The sequence below is a fragment of the Aquila chrysaetos genome, chromosome 2, assembly GCF_900496995.4.
Source record: "Aquila chrysaetos chrysaetos chromosome 2, bAquChr1.4, whole genome shotgun sequence".
Lineage (NCBI taxonomy): Eukaryota > Metazoa > Chordata > Aves > Accipitriformes > Accipitridae > Aquila > Aquila chrysaetos.
In genome coordinates, this window is record NC_044005.1 from 4,780,655 (window position 1) to 4,796,965 (window position 16,311).

The 16,311-nt window shown below is 38.4% G+C and overlaps 1 protein-coding gene across 5 annotated transcripts in view; it reads right to left on the reverse strand.

Moving 5' to 3' along the window:
* Positions 1–2,559: 2,559 nt before the first annotated feature.
* The window catches only part of WDHD1 (WD repeat and HMG-box DNA binding protein 1), a 30,530-nt gene continuing 16,778 nt past the window's right edge, over positions 2,560–16,311 (reverse strand). For all 5 annotated transcript variants that reach the window (XM_030042679.1, XM_030042701.1, XM_030042710.1 and 2 more), the window contains exons 14-26: positions 15,802–16,043; positions 15,189–15,326; positions 14,358–14,514; positions 12,390–12,504; positions 10,802–10,933; positions 10,232–10,449; positions 8,337–8,467; positions 7,329–7,385; positions 6,388–6,431; positions 6,071–6,229; positions 5,527–5,660; positions 4,195–4,330; positions 2,560–3,609 (exon numbers count right to left, since the gene is read on the reverse strand). In XM_030042679.1, coding sequence (XP_029898539.1) covers positions 3,409–3,609; positions 4,195–4,330; positions 5,527–5,660; positions 6,071–6,229; positions 6,388–6,431; positions 7,329–7,385; positions 8,337–8,467; positions 10,232–10,449; positions 10,802–10,933; positions 12,390–12,504; positions 14,358–14,514; positions 15,189–15,326; positions 15,802–16,043 — 1,864 coding nt within the window. In that variant the 3' untranslated portion in view covers positions 2,560–3,408. The remainder of the gene's footprint in view (positions 3,610–4,194; positions 4,331–5,526; positions 5,661–6,070; positions 6,230–6,387; positions 6,432–7,328; positions 7,386–8,336; positions 8,468–10,231; positions 10,450–10,801; positions 10,934–12,389; positions 12,505–14,357; positions 14,515–15,188; positions 15,327–15,801; positions 16,044–16,311) is intronic.

Genomic DNA, 16,311 nt, shown 5'->3' on the forward strand with positions numbered 1-16,311 from the left:
AATGCTGAGCTTCCTGAGGATCCGGCACTCCTTCTGAAGTCCAACATGTTGGCAACGCTCCAGCACACCTAGTAGGTCGTTTATATATCTTTCCAGAAGATAAAGGGCTTGAAACGCTCTGTCAGCTGCAGAACAAGGCAGGTGGGTGTTTGCTACTTTGGATTATATCCCCCCTGAAAAGCTGTCAGACTCTGCCCATCATTTTGAGACTTTTTGTTGGGTTTCAGTAGCTGCATCTTTCCAGCAAGGAGCAGCTCTGGGTTAGGCACGGAGCAGCAGCAGAGGTAACTGAACAAAATGCCACACGCACAACTAGTCAGCAATATTCTCTTTTTGCAGACTCCATCACCTGCTACCTGTTTTCACATGCTACTTTTTTAACATGACTTTCTTCTTCAGAAAAAGTGCATGAGAAAGGGATTTTTTTAAAGTCAAATGATGCAATGAAATGGAAGAGGATGACAGACTCAGACTGAGAGAGCAAGGAAAAGAAAGTGCTTTGTGTTCCCGAAATTTGAAGAGGAACAGCAATAATCAGACAGGGGAGTTGGGGTTGGGTTTAGACACAGCAAAGCTTTTCGGCACAGCAACACGGAGGGCACAGTCACAGCAGAGCCCTGGCAGCAGGTCAATAGCTGGAGCTTTTCAAATCCAATTCAAAGAGTGGATATTTCTGCAGTGCAATTCTCCCTCTCTGGTTTTCTGAGCACCGTAGGAACAACTAACATCAGGCAGGTTCCTGGACACAGTTTCCAGGTTGGTTTTTCTAAAATACCTGGTTTTCCAGCAGAAAGATGGCAAATTCAGGACAAACAAGCATTTCTGAAGACTTCAGTGAAATTCTTTTAAATTCTTTAGGGAGCATCTTTAAAAAAAAAAAAAAAAGCTACTAGAGATTTAACTGTTTTCACTTGAAAATCCGTTCCACGTTTTCTGTTCATTTTTGGCTTGGCATTTCATTTCCACCCAAATTGAAAGTTATACTTAGCACTGTCCTGCCAGTGCTTTTGCCGGATGAGCGCGCCCCGTTCCCGGCTGGCTTGGCGCAGCTCCCTGGAAGGCTCCAGGTGATGGAGGGTGTATTTGTAGCTCTGCCCGAAGCTGTGTAATAGAGCAAAACCCATCTTTGATGAAAGAAACTTAACAGCAGCCTAGCTGGGAGACGATCCTCCCAGGGTAAAAGCAGCCAAGTACTCGCTTCCATGATCTCAATAGCGCCTCTTGGCTGTTTATTTTATTGCTGTGGACAGCAGCAACTGTCATAATTAAAAATCACTGCTGCAATCACCATCACAGCCACACAGCTCCGATGCAAAATTTCAAATCTGATGTTGGAAACAGTTTTGCAGCCTCTAACCAGCTACAGGGGTAGCAGTGAGATCCAGACTGTGACCTCAAGGCTGCAGACACGGGGTCTGATGAAACCCACAAGCATTATACCGCAAAAACGAAGCCAAGAGAAAAGCAAACAGGAACCAGGGACATGCAGGATGGTGCCTGATATCCCCAGTGATTTCCAGGAAATTGTCCACCAAATCCAGGAGCCTCCCTTTAAAACAGACCTTTGGCATGCTTGTTCAGAAGGGCGACATGATTGCAAACGTCCAGCGCCCAGAAAACTCTCACTTCGGAAGTTTACTTTGGATGTTTCCTCCCTCCTACAGGAGCCAGAAGGACTTTGGATGCTTTGTGGGACCAGCTGTTTGCAGCAGTGGTTTGAGTATGGATTACATGTATACAGATAAAAAGAAAGGCCATCCGTTCACACCCAGCCCATCTCCCACCACCACAGTCAAGATGCTCAAGTCGTCATCAGAAACACCTAGTCTAGCAGAAAAAAAACCATTAGACAGTTCACCAAGCTCATAGTGATTTTTCTATCAGGATGTTTTTCTTACCAATGCAATTCCATTTTTCTCCAATACACCCAAATATGGAAACATGCTTTACTGCCTAAAAAGAAATTCCAGTCTCTGATACAGTAATTTCTTTCCAAAGAGTGTAGAAAAATCACTGTAATATGCCACTGCTCTCCTGAACTTCCCACATTATGTCAATACAGAAAATTAATTATTACTTACATTAATTATTACTTGCTGTCTACTACCAGCATTAAACAAATAAAATGTGTAACAATATATAAGAACTGTGGATGAAAAAAAAACATTTAAAGTGACAGGTCTTCAAGTTTTCTCTATTTGTATTTACCATCCCTGGTTGATATCAGGACCCCTGTTTTTTTACATACAGTGAAAACAGGAGCCGTTTTCTCCAAAATGACCTGCAGCAATTGCTAAAAAATTCTAGCAAATCACCTCTTGCACTAAGATTTAATGGCTTTCACAGAAATCTCACTGAATCTTCAATCTACAGATTTCCGTGTGTTCTAAATGGACAGTCACTTGTCTTTTCAGTAATAACATAAAGACAAATGAAGAATGAACGATGAAAGGATGAGCAAACCCAGAGAAAAAACCCTAAATTAGGACTCTTCAGTCACAGTTGTTATGCTAAAGAGTTATGTTACCTTATCCTTAAAAAAAAGTTTCAAACTTTGAGTTTGCTTCAAGTACATTTATTAGACATACTGCCTTTTCTCCAGAGAAGGGTAAATACAACTGCCTTATGTCTTGTAGGTGAAGTCTGTTTAATTACAAACATTGCAAAGGAGACCACCACCTTAAAACAAAGAAACATTCACACTTTATTTTAAAAACAAACGTTACATAAAACAATACAGAGATTTTCAAGTTCTGAACACTTTCTGGACCCTGCTGAGGCACAGACTGGGAAAGTACATTTGCACAGTCTGGAATGGCTCATTTTTGCACACCTGACCTTCCTAATTCAGCTTCTGCCCTGGTTTTCTGTCCCTGCCCATATCGGGCTGCTCTCTGCCACTGTCACAGCCACAGATGTTGAAAATGCAGCTGAACACCAGCACCATGTTAAGCTATCTCCCCCTCACTCCCATTTCCTTGAGTGTCTTTCTCTTACAAATACTTGCAGCAGGCAGAAGGAATGGTATAGAAGCCATTACTTTCCCTCTCTAAAACCACAGGACAGCTTTTGGACGTAGTTTATTCTCCCCAGAATGATTAATCTGTATTTAGCATCAAATATTACAAATATTGAGGCACACAGCTACACAACACTGTGTGGAACTCTGCTTCTAGGTAACAGGTCCATTAGTATTAGTTTTGCTATCAAGCTTTATAGCAGTAACTTGCCAAGGGCTGGAAGAGTGGATTCAACATCTCTCAAGAACTGATAATAAAATACTTTCTAAAAGACTATTTGGAGCAAGGCACTCTTTTTGCTAGTGCTCTTTGAGCACGGCAGCAAATTTCTCAATACAGAGCTACCTAATGTTTTCAGAAAACAGACGCTGAGAAGGTACCACATTGTTTAGCTTTGCTTGAATGCAAAAGCTGACAATCTGACATTTGTAGATTGATCTAAAGGCTTTGGTTTTTTGGATACATTTGAGTCCTCTGATTTTTGCTCCTGGTTCTTTTTCACTTCATCTTCATCAGCTGTGGGACGCTTTCGCTTTTTATCTTCTGCTAAATCATTAACTGTTCCTCCTTTTGCTTTCTCAGTCCACACCTTTGAATAAAGTACATCATTAAACAGAAAACTACAAACTAGGCCACAAAACTCACCACTTTATTTTATACACCTTATTTCTCTGATTCTAAGGAAGCACTGAAATAATTCCTGTTAAGAACTAATAAGGATCAAGTTAGGAACAATTTCCTCACTTTCCTTTTTTCTAAAAATCTCCTTCAAAACTATACTTCATTTGAGCCTGTATATGAAATTGAAGCTCTTAATTGTCTTTCTGGACAAACAAGAAACCCAAAAGGCCTTAGAACAAATTTAAGCCCCAATGAATTAAGCCTGGCTATGTCACTTTTAACTCCTTCCTGTCTCTTTTGTTACTCCTTCATTGATTACGTTTCTCTCACACGCCCCACTTTGGAAAAGCTGCTTTCTGCTATTACTTACTATTCAGACAGTTTATATTTTCATACAGTATATGTCATAGATCATGGCCCAATTCAAAACTGAAGTCCATGAAGATGGAGAACAGTAGAATTTAAAGAAAAACTTCCTAACTGAAAATAACCAAGCGATTCAGTGGGGGAAAAAATTCTCAAAAAAAACCAGAATTAGAGAATGTTTTCTTACCACTCTTTCTTCTGATGACAGCATTCTAAATCGACTCATGCCTTCTTTTATTACTTCTGCTTCATTCAGATCAGGATTATCTGTCAAAATGTTTGCTCTGTTCTCTTCTAGCCACATCTGGAATCCTGTCTTTGGTCTAAAACAAGCATACAAAAATTGTCTGTTTAAGAAGGTTATAGGAAAACCATGTCCCCCAAACCAACATTTCTAAACAACACCTAACTGGATTTTTTTGTTCTTTAAGGAAAAGGCATATATAGTCAGCAGTCTGCTTTCTCTTATTGCAGTGTGCTTAAAGAACATGCTGACAAGGCAAGACTAAGTCAAGCATTTTTATTAAAACTGTGATATATATGGAGATTAACATTTCAGTTTTAGAATGACAAAGCATAATGGTTCTCTTCCTTTCTGACAGGGTCCCATCAACCTAAAAATAGAGCACATATATTAACATGTTTCAGCTAATCCTTTTCACAATTCTCCTTACCACTTGTTTTAGAACATTATCTGTAAAGGTTAATGAAAAGAATGCTAGTCCAAATGAATAATAATTACCTTCATCTTCCTCAGTTAAATGAAGTCTAAATGAAACATGATTATAATAATGCAAGTTTCATGAGGACTGGGATTGTTAGGAAATACATCTGCTCCAGAGGAAAGAGACAGATTACGAGTCTTAGCTAGGAAGAGACGTGCTCCTTAGGTGATCTAAGTTTTTTGTTTGTTTTCTTTTTTAAAAAAACATGCTAAAATAAAGCTTTACACTTTCACGTAAAACCCTCAGCTTTTAGACTTCCTTGGAGATTTGCTAGAGATGTATAAACTTTTAAGTATTTCCTATACTTGGAACTGGCACAGCAGCATGCTTTCATTTATCATTCAAAGGTCATTTTCAGATGCATAAGTAGTATCAAGGCAAAAATCGTTGCTTAGAGCCCCAAAATTACATTCTGCATTGTTCATTTATTATTCACACACACATTTATTTGTCTCAGGCTGATGCAAAACTTCTACTTTGAATTACATTGCCATGCACACTGGGAAAGATTTAATGAACAGAATGTTTTTCTCTGTTCTTTCACTGTGATTGTAATGCGGCAATTGGAAATCCAACCAATGTGTTTTATGCAGGTTTGATAATACGCACAGTATAAGTAGCAGTTTACTAAATTTCTGAAGTGGGTTCACAAACATGACAACTTGTGAGCTAACACTTTAATCTTGATGTTACGCTACTTCGGCCAGCCCAACGTCTTCAGAAACAAAACAGTTTTTGGACTTGCTATTCTATCAAAATTGGAATATGGCATTGAGATACAAGTGTCCACTCACCTTTTGTTTTCAGTGTTCTCCTGTGCAGTGACTTTGACTTCATGGGACTCGTTTCCTGCTTTTTCTTCTCTCTCTTCCACTGTTTTTGCACTAGAGTTAGGTGTACGAGCCTGGAAGAAGGAGGCTGCTAAAGCCTATAGAAATTGAGGTTAAAAAAAAAAAAAAAAAAAAAGAAAAAGTAAGAACACCTCACTCTCAAACAACACCTAGCATGTAGCCTAACAAAAACCAAGTCTTTCCTAAAGACACAGTAATCACTTGCATTAATATAGCATCTAATCCACCCAATTTCAGCACAGCAGATGTTTATTTAACACTATTTAAAATAAAAGCACAAGATTCAGTGCAGAATGTAATTTCTACAACTGAAAGGGTTTTTTTGCTGTTTTATGTGCTTTTATAGTTTCTGCAGTATGCTTAAATGAACTTTGCCATCTAAGATACTTTACTTAATCAACAGGGTTTCGTACTTGATAAAAGCTGGTAAAATTCAATTTACTGTTCTTTGCCGACTGAAACAATGTAAAAAGACTCGAAACATTACCTGCTTGGACTTGGGTTTGGGAATCAGAGGCTTTATAACTGGAGGGTTCTGCTTGTTTACAGCTCGACTGCTAGACAAAGAAGTTTTCTTTGAGTGTTTGCTCATAGTGTCTAGAACATTTGCTGAGGGGACCACTGGGTCCTTTTTGTTAGAAGACACCTAGCAAAACAAATAAATAGACATTTTATTTATTTTCTGTCATGTTCCCCTTCTCTTTCGCTCCAAGATATCTGCCACAGTTATACTGTAAATGTTAGATATAATCATCTGTAGTGATTTTCAGAACACCGCAATCAAACCAGCTGCAAAATTCTTACCTTAAAGGGATTCACTCGTCCTTGGCTGCTTGATACAATTACAACTATTTAATAAGAAAGAAAAAAGAATGTGAAAATATGCATATGTGTGTACACACACACATATATAAAAATCTACAAAGCAATGTGCACATTTTAGGTGGGTAAACAAAACATTAGCCTTATTTCCAAAGACCAAGGCTAACACTCATTGTGTGTGTTTCAGCCTCTGTTCATTGAAAATTGAAGAGAAGAACTAAATCAAAGGCATCAACTACTCCACACCAAAGAAAAGAAGTTCCCACCAGGCTTGAAAGCGGTCGGATAAAGAGAAAGATGCTTTAATAAACCCACAAAGGTTATACTATACATGCTCAGCTATTATTAGCCATCAGAAATGCCACACAGGACCAACAGTTTAAAATATAAATCCAAAGGAAGACCCAGTATTTCCTCCACTCCCAAATCCGTTTCCACTCCTATTATTCTTGCTAGAGGGTTGGGAGGAGGTAAGAAGCAAGAAACAGCAAAAGGTCACACTCTGCCCCTGCCTGCTCAGACTCACAGTTCTACAGCAGGGTTACTAACTCTGCTTTGTAAGTGCAACCAATAAATGTGCCTGTGATTAGTAAAACAAATCAACTGATCATTGTTCTCATTTTATCCCTGTCCCAAAGAATGCCTTCATAACACAACCAGGCAGACAACTGCTTCAGTATTTGGCACAGCTAAGGCAATCAGAATAGTGTTATGCACATATGTTATCTTTAGGTAACGATGACATCAACAGGAATAAGGAACTTCTTAAAAACATGAGAACAACAATCAGTGCAAGTTACCACCTGACAACACTGTTATGCACTAAATTTTAGTAGTAATGGGAGAACGGAGGGTAAAAGCAGGAGCAGGTATCAGGAAGCATAACAAAGCTCTCATGCTGGAATAAATGGGAATTTACTCACCAGACTTCGGAGTAGTCACCTCTGCTGAAGTGACACCTTTGCAGAAAGGGTTTGGCCCTTCAGAAAAAAGAAAGAGGTACATATTTACGTACAATAAAATGTAATAGCATAACTTCTTTAAAAACAAATCCCCAAACAGACAAGTTATAGTCAAGCAATCTATATTTTAAAGCATGACTTTTCATTTTCAAATTGTACATACACTTTTACAAAACCACCTGTTATCTCTACCTGGATTTAACTTAGAGTTGTATACTTATTCCTTAAACCGTGCCCAGCAAACTACTTGTCTATCAATTCAACTCCTGCAAGATTTGAGCTGAAACCAAAGTAACCGTTTCACAAAGTGACCCAGTCCATTAGAAATAGTATCAGACAACAGAAAAACTCCCCAAGGGTGCCTCAAATGGTTACTAAGTACAACGCAAAAGCAAGCTGCGACAGAGCAGATGACACACACTAAACTTGTTACTCTGCAGCAACTGCAGGCACAGTCTGGAATATGGACCTGCTCACTCAGGTAGGCACTGCCATGCATCTCCCACAGGGAATTCCAGGTAACAAGAAGCCCACAGGCAGGAGTTGCTGCATGTCACCCTGTTATTCCTGTGCATTTTTTCACATCAACACCCAAATAAGACAGATCAGAAACTACCAGATCTCTTCTAACTAGGTAGCAGAAAACCTAGTCCCTGCTGCAGCTGCAGTTTCAAAACTCACTGAAACAAATGGGATTATTTTCTATTTATGTAAATGGCTTCTAAATCAAACCTCCTGTACCTCACTTGTGGTGCCCCGTGACAGGTGGTGTGCCTATCTTTCCTAAATTTTATGTCGAAAGAACAAAACAAAACCACAGACAGAAAATGCTGTTGTTTGCATAGTCCTATAGGCTGCCAAGTTATCCAAACACCAAATAATCTGGGAATTTTCCAGAATTCCTTATTAAGTCTGTGAAAGACACATCTAGATAACTTCCAGCCTATTCAGAGAATATATTTTTCTTACTCTGTTTATGCACTTCTGGTGTTTCTTCTACTTCCTCATAGGCATCAGTTTCCTCCGCATCTTCCATTTCTTGGTCCTGCTGAACATTTCTGACCGGCAGCCGACTCCACTCCGTGGCAGTGTTGCTGTAACTAAATGGAAGGCATTCATCAGAAAGGAAGCGGTCACCACATTCAGAAGGAAAACTGGAACAATGGAAGGCTAACTTACTTACCTAATTTAGGAAATAAGAACAGTAACATTTGACATTTATTTGCATTATACCTCTGATTAAACTCTGATGATTGCTAAAAATAAAATAAAGATTCATTAACCACTTCAGCTCACCCTGAAACACCAAGTGCAGTCGCCTGAAGTGGTACTCATGTAGTTTTAAGAAAGATCACATGTGGCTATGAAACTGCTTGAAGTTCACGCTCGGCTAAAAGTACATGCACTGGCCTTCAAACAGCTCCGTACACAAACAGAGCGAGCACCCAAACAGAAACAGCAACCTTTTCCCACCTTCAGAGTGCATTGCTATTGTTGCCAGAACACTTTGCCACAAACATAAATGCAAACATAAAACAATCTTCTGTTATCTCCATTTAAATACATATACCTCCAATATCATAAATAATACCAGATTACTTTTCTGCATACATGAACAAATACAGGTGGTAACGTGGATACATATTTTCAGTGTGAAGCTTAGGCAGCAAGTTTTAATGTTTAATCTGATTATTCTCTAAACTCCCAGTATAGTAGTATGTACATTTCTTGCATTTCCCCTTCTAATCTTTGCCAATTACTAAAATCTGTGTATACATAAACAAAAGGTTCATTTCTTTCAACCAGAATGTCAGTATTAGACTACTCTGGCACTAAGAACAATACAGCGTTTGTGATGAATTTTAACCCTCAGAGTGGCTGAAGTCGCAGACATGGGATTACAGCTTCTACGCATGATCCAAAAGAACAAGGTAGAGCATTTAGAAAGGAGTTTTGAATGTGCAGTTTCACACAGAAGAATAAGGGAAAGGCTACAGATAAGTTCAGGAACTTACCACTTCCTCTTGCTTAAGTAAGTTCCAAACTTCATACATAAAATTGCTATAGGAAGACATTGTTTCTGACAAAACGTTACGACGTTTTTTCTGCGCTATCAGACTGGTGGTTAGCAACTACTTTCCTTATAGCTGTACCATCCAGAGGCCAAGCACGAACACAGCTCCTCTGTATGGTCTATATTTTTAAAAATACCACACACATCTTTTGCCTCATTGTGCTTTACAAAGCAGATGCAGGTAGGAGAGGAAAGGTAGACAGCACAGATAACAGAGGGGGAAAAAATGCAAAGCAAACCTGTAGTATTTTCATAGCTTTGAAGAGCTGGGATTAGTTAGGAGGATGTTAAGATTAAATAGGATACACTGAGGTGGGATACTGAAAGAGGGGAGGGCTGGAGAAAGATAGAAGGATTTTAAGATAGGTGTGGAATGAAGTGAGATAGAGAGACCGAGACAAAGAGAAAAAAATAGGTTGGAGTCAAATAACCAAACCAGTACAAGCTGGGGGAGTGAGAGGGTGGGGAGAAAAAAAAATTTAAATCAGAGCACTTGGTATTGAGTCTGCTTTGCCTCTGAAGCTGTTGAACACACACATACAGTAAGCAAGGAGTGGAGATATTTCCCCTCTGTGTTAGTATCCTGGTACTAACGAGTCCTCACAAGAGATCAGGAAGAATGTACCATTTTATATGTATAATTTATAAATGGAGCAACACAAACTGTTACTTCATACTTCATAAGAAATATATTGCAAACTATGGTCCAGAAAAGTGCATCAACTGGACCAAAATGTTAATTGGTCAGTAAAAATGTTCCCAGGTTTTTAATCACAGAAATTTGTGTTACCCAGCATTCAAGTGCTTTCGGAAATCTTCTTCCTCCTCTTCATCTTCCGGTGCTGTTGCCAACTCACTTGCTTTTTCTACAGCCATTTCACTAAGTCGCTGAGCTAAATTTAGTCTTCGAGATCGAGAAGCATACTTGATAGCTAAATTCACAACGTTTTGTGTCATGAGGTCAGCAAGTTCCATACAACGAAATTCACGTTCCAGTTTACAAGACAGCTGAAAGAAAAGAAGCCTTGAGAGTGACACACTTCAGTTACACAGCTCTCTCAAGACTCTAGCACCAGAATATTACGGTCTTGGTGGAGTGAATGAATAGACAAACCACCAACAATCATGAGCTGCATAGCAAAGAAAAAAATTTCTTTTTTTTCTTCCTCCAACCCTTCATACTGATAAGCAATAGCAATATTAACCATTCCACCTCTTATCGTAGTCTGTGAACTAGCTGGATTGCCAGTCATTAGCCAGACTTCTAATCAGAGGAATCACATCAACGTTTACATCAAAGGCCACCTATTCAAAATAAAGTCTCAGGGATTCATTCTATTTTTTATTTATTTGTACTTACGGCAAACAGCTTCATTAAAAGTTCTTGCTGTTCTTTCACTAACTGGCTTTTAGCATTTTCATCAAGTTCATAGCCATTTTTTGATAAGTAATCCACATGGTTGTGAAATACAACAGAACGCCAGTACTGTTCCTGAAAAAGGGAGGAAGATGCATGCTGGAGGTCAGGGGGGGAAAAACAGCCCATGACATAATGCCTAACGATTTACAATGTATTTTATCAACTTGTTCTTAAATGTTCCTTTCATCTTATAATGAGGGTGAGGTGTAGACAATTCTCTTTAAAAGCCAATGCCTACTGAGGAAAAAATAGACCACACTAACAACCATCTGTATACAAACTGATCCAAACAGTCGCCATACATGTTAAATTCCAAATATCTTACAGACTTTCAGCAGGACGAGACCTACATGTTCACCAGTATGCTACAAGGACAGATAATTCTAGAACAAGTTGATTAGCTTACAACTTCTGTCCCACAGCAAATTGGAAGTATGCCAGAATAACTCAGTAACTGTAGGAGTAATCATCATCTGTGAGACAGGCAAACAGAAAATATAACTCTTGTTGTTCAGTGAAATACTACTATGGCTATTAGACCAGGCTAGCTCTGTTACAAAATAATTATAAACTTATTCAAAACCAGTATGTTTTCATCAGTTATATATTGGAATAATCTGTTTCTTTACCTACACAGAAGTACATATTCCCTCAAGCTAAATTAACAGCTCCCAGGGTGTTTTCCTTCTATTATCTTGGGAGGGTTGACAGGGTGGGTGTGGAATGGAAGACATACTCCATCAGATAAAGAACAAAAAGACTTGAGCCAAAGGAATCAGAATTCATCAAAAATGACAAAGTGTTTATTATTGAAACTTTTTACCTACACTTCTATCAAAGAGAATAAATTTCAAATAGCATTAAACTGTCTCTAAGATTGAGGTTAGAATTTTATGTTCATTTTTATTTTGTGCAGTACAGCTGAACACAGCAAGATTGAAATATTTAAACCTATAAAAAATTGAAGAATAAATACAGATATTCTTCTAGAAGTCTCCACAGGTACATCTTGCTTCAACCAGCCTCTACCTTGAGAGAGTAAGTCAAGCCGGAAGGCCTACGTTTTCAGAGTGATTATATGAATTTGAGTACTTAGTACACCTTTCAAAAACACATCTTCCAGAAATTTTGTTATGCCTAAAATATTAAAAAACAGACACCTTCAAGGGGGTCTTGATTTGGATCCCAAAATCTGGTGCTTACTAGAACATTAGCCACTACCCACTAAAAAAATAAGAGAGAGGGTAAGAAAGACTTCATTGGTCAGAAATAGATTATGTGTAAATATAACCTTGCATCAATCAGCTCTAGCAGCTTTATCTTATATTCTTCTAGAAACAGTTGTGAACCAAACCAAACCAGAAAAGCTATACAAAACACTGAACCCAAATAACCTCCTTAGCCACGTGTCTTACTCAGAGTTTGTACTACCCTCTTTCACAGTAGAGATGATTAATAGGAATCTTGTATAATCCCTACTATGGGGACATCTGAGACTATCAGCTGTGAACTCAACACCATTCCATACCTCCATCTGTCCCTTTTCTGTTGTAACTTGACAGTAAGGAAGTTTAAAAGGTAATATTGCTACAGCAGGCCGTGGTAGCGTAGGAGGGAATCGGGCTCCTTTACAAGGAATACACCTGTGCAAGGGAAACAAAAAACACATACAATCCTCAACACCTACAGTCACCAGTTGTTCTACGTCTAAATCATGTCTCCTACGAAGCAAGACACTTTAAGAGGATTTGTTCTTTAAAAAGTAGTAATTAAATTACTGACATAAATATAGCAATATGTAAGATTGCATTATAAAGGGTTATTTTTACACTGCAACTGGTAAAAGAGTTTAAAACCAGCAAGGCACATGCTGCTCTTGTTCACACTAGAAACTCCAAATGTGGCACATAACAGACACAGATCTCCATCTCACACAGTGCACGATTTAACAGCTATTACAAAATGTAAATGCAATTTATTAAAATCAGAAACTACTGAAAAACTGAAGGCCACTGGAACAAGAGCAGGCACATCTATGATTTATTTTGATGAGGGGTTTTGGACTTCATGAGGAGAATGCTGTGTTTAGACACACTTGGTTGGGGGTGGGGAGGAGAGGGGTGAAACAGATAAGCATATACTAAAAGGGTAGGCTTATTGTTTCATTATATTTTAACTGGTACTTTCTGGTAACAATCACTTAAGCAAAACATTGATTGAGGAAGAGCTGTATTTCCAGCAGCACCAATGCAGCATTGACAAAGTGTCTGGTTTTATAAGCTACTGTTTCAGACACGAGGAAAAAAAAGGAACAGGAAGCATTAGTGTTCTGGCTATCTGTGTTAATTAAGGCATATGGTGTTTCTACAACAACCCTCCCCCCTTCTTATCTTTAATATGCTAGTGGCGTTGAATAAAATGTTCTTTGCAACTCAGAGGCACTCTCTTTCTTGGAGTAGAAGGTAAAAAACTCATCATGACAGACTCACAGTTGACCATCCCATCAACGTGATGCGTCCTGCACATTTTTTGGTGAATTTTCTGGAGGCCAACATTACTTACTGATTTTGAAGGAAGAAACAGAGAACTGACATTTACCAGTGATACCAAATTATTTCCCTTTTTATAAAAAAACAGAGGATGACAAAGAATTTCACATAAATTTAAATAAAATGCACTCTCCCACCAAACTCTACAATGGTGCGTGACTAGCAAAGAGTCTAAATTTCAGTAAAATATGTGAACTGATGGATTCTGCCCTCATAGAAAAAGGACACAGATCACTGAATAAAGAGGAATACAAACAAAGCTTAGCAACTAAATGTCCAGGATGTGTGTTACAATAAAGAGAAACAGTTATTTAGACATCACGAGTATCACGTTTTATAAAGTAATGTCTAACTCTCAGCTAAATATTTGAGCAATTTTACATACAAAATTGTTCTTCATGGCCACAGTTTAAATATTAATGTAATAACAGACAGTTCTGATTTATCTATGCCTAATGATGTAGACTAGTTACAGGATTGGATTCTTCTGAAAGGGATAAAAGGGGAAAACATAGCTAAGGAAAAAAAGCAAAAAAAAAAAAAGCAACCCAAAAAACCCAAACGAAACAAACCCAAACCCCCCAAAACCATCAACAGCAGAAGCAGATTCCTAACAGCAACTTTTTAGTAGGTTTCTCTAACAAAATGCAGTCTTATGAACGTGTCTGCATCAGAGATGTGATTTCACATCGAAGTGCACACACCTGTTAGCCAAGGCAAAAAGCCAAAATTAGTGAATTACACATTATAAAACTCTAATGAATTTATTCAAAACCAATTTAGTAATGAAACATCCATGCAGAACTAAATTTATGAACTAGATCATTAAGTGTGCATATTTACCAGCCATCTGTTTTAGTAAAAGTTGTTTCCAGTTTCTCATAGTAAGAAGTGCTCTGTAAATTAAAACCAAGACAACCAAAGCATTTCCTTGTGAAATATCTGACCTGAGCTGCTGGAGATTTTCATGGATGCCAACTACCCAATAATGATCAGATTTTCCTTTGCAATGCTCTCTCGTGTTACACACTGGAATCCAAGTATTCCCAAGTCCTCGGTTCAACATCCGCACAATTCCCTCAGAATCCACATAACAAGGGGTACCTGTTTGTTACAAATGAAAACAATTATTCTGAGAGGCAACTAATTACTACGCAAGCAAGTTTGAACTGGTGGATACTGCTGGGAAACGATGGTTTACATATCTCAAATACGAAATCCTCTCACCCAAACAGTACAACCTAGCTGGGAAAAACTTCTTTCCTTAGAAAGATGCGCCACCTTCTGACAGTCAACGCTACTGCTAGTCAACTGACAAGTTCAAAAGTAAAACATTTTATGAAGAAATCAAATTCATACTACTTAGGTAGATTCCCAAAGAAAATTAGCTATTTTACAATTACTTTTTCTGGTTATCATAAAAACTCTTCCCAAGCTACCAACTTTTGGGAGAGGGGGCTTTTGCTGAGATAGTTGAACATGCCTATTATGGTGTACTAATGCAGTTTATTTCTTTTTACTGAGCAGGGCAATGAATCGGGAGAACAAGTTCTGATAATGTTCAAGTGCATTCTATTCATAGTGGAAACATATTAAAGATTTCCAATAAATATATTGAAAGAATAGAAAAATAGAATTTTGTTTAGCATTGATATTAAAAAAGAGTCTAGGTCCCAAGATCACCATTACTAAAAGGGCATTAATTAGTCAAAATCTCCTCCAACATTCCCCCAATAGTGTCAAGATTTCTCAGTGTCACTCATGCAGGTATTTCATACCTTCTGCGGAGAATCCAACCCACGCCAAATAGGATTTCTTTGTAAGAGAAAGAGGGTCTCCATGCAAAATTTGTTTTTTCTTTTTTCCTAGCTCCATCAGCTGTACTCCAAGGCACTGGTCCCCATCAAACCCAGTACCTAGGAAGAAGTTGTTCAGTGACGATGTTAGAAAACAAAAGAATTGTCTTGTCTCTTAGCTAAATTTAAGTTTTGAATCAAAAACTAATTCTAATGCAGGGTTATCCATGAATACCACTGTCAGACAAGTGACTATTTGTCATTTTGGACATACAAAGCATGCATAACAACTACTTCCTTAATTTCCCATAGTAATTCATTGTGGCCTACCTGAAACACACGTTTAATCTATTAATGTCACTGTTACAAAATTCTCCCCTTCCCCACAGGTTAATCTAGGCATCCGAAAATAAAATGTAGGCTTTGCTGTCAGAAGTCAAAGATCAGTGGGTTGTGACAGTAAAAGCATCATAAGGAAGAGAAGAAGAAAACACTTCCAGTGATTACGTACAAATTAACCAGTGCTTGAAGCCAGTAACAGACAAGGATTGAAAACATAACCCCAGTTCAAAAAAGACACAAAGGAGGAAACTACCTCTGTGATAAATAATCATCAACTGCTCTCCATGTCCTGCCATAGACACCACTGGACCTGGGAGACTGAAGATCTCTTTCTGAACTCCTCCAACTGTAAACACACGAACCAGCAAGGCACTAGTGGCACAAGCAGCCCAGCCTTGACCTAAACAGATAGCCTCAATGTCTTCATCCTTTGGCATATCTACTGTCCACTCCTTGTTTGCATCCCATGAGCTAAAATGAATGCAGTGGAGCTTGCTAAAGCAGAGACAAAGAACAATAGTCAAATATCTCAACGTGAAGAAAAATACAATATCTGAAAATACACCAATACATTACACTTTTACCAGAGACCTAGAAGCTGTGATGGTCATAGAAAGGAACTACAAATTACAAGTGGTCATCTGCAAAGGTGTTACTCCTACCATTCAAGAACTGGAGCCAGCTCGACCTACAGCACCGTAGACTTAGAGCTTCTAAAGCCTGAAGCAGAGACAGTTCAAAGGTCTGAGGGGAGATTTTTTTA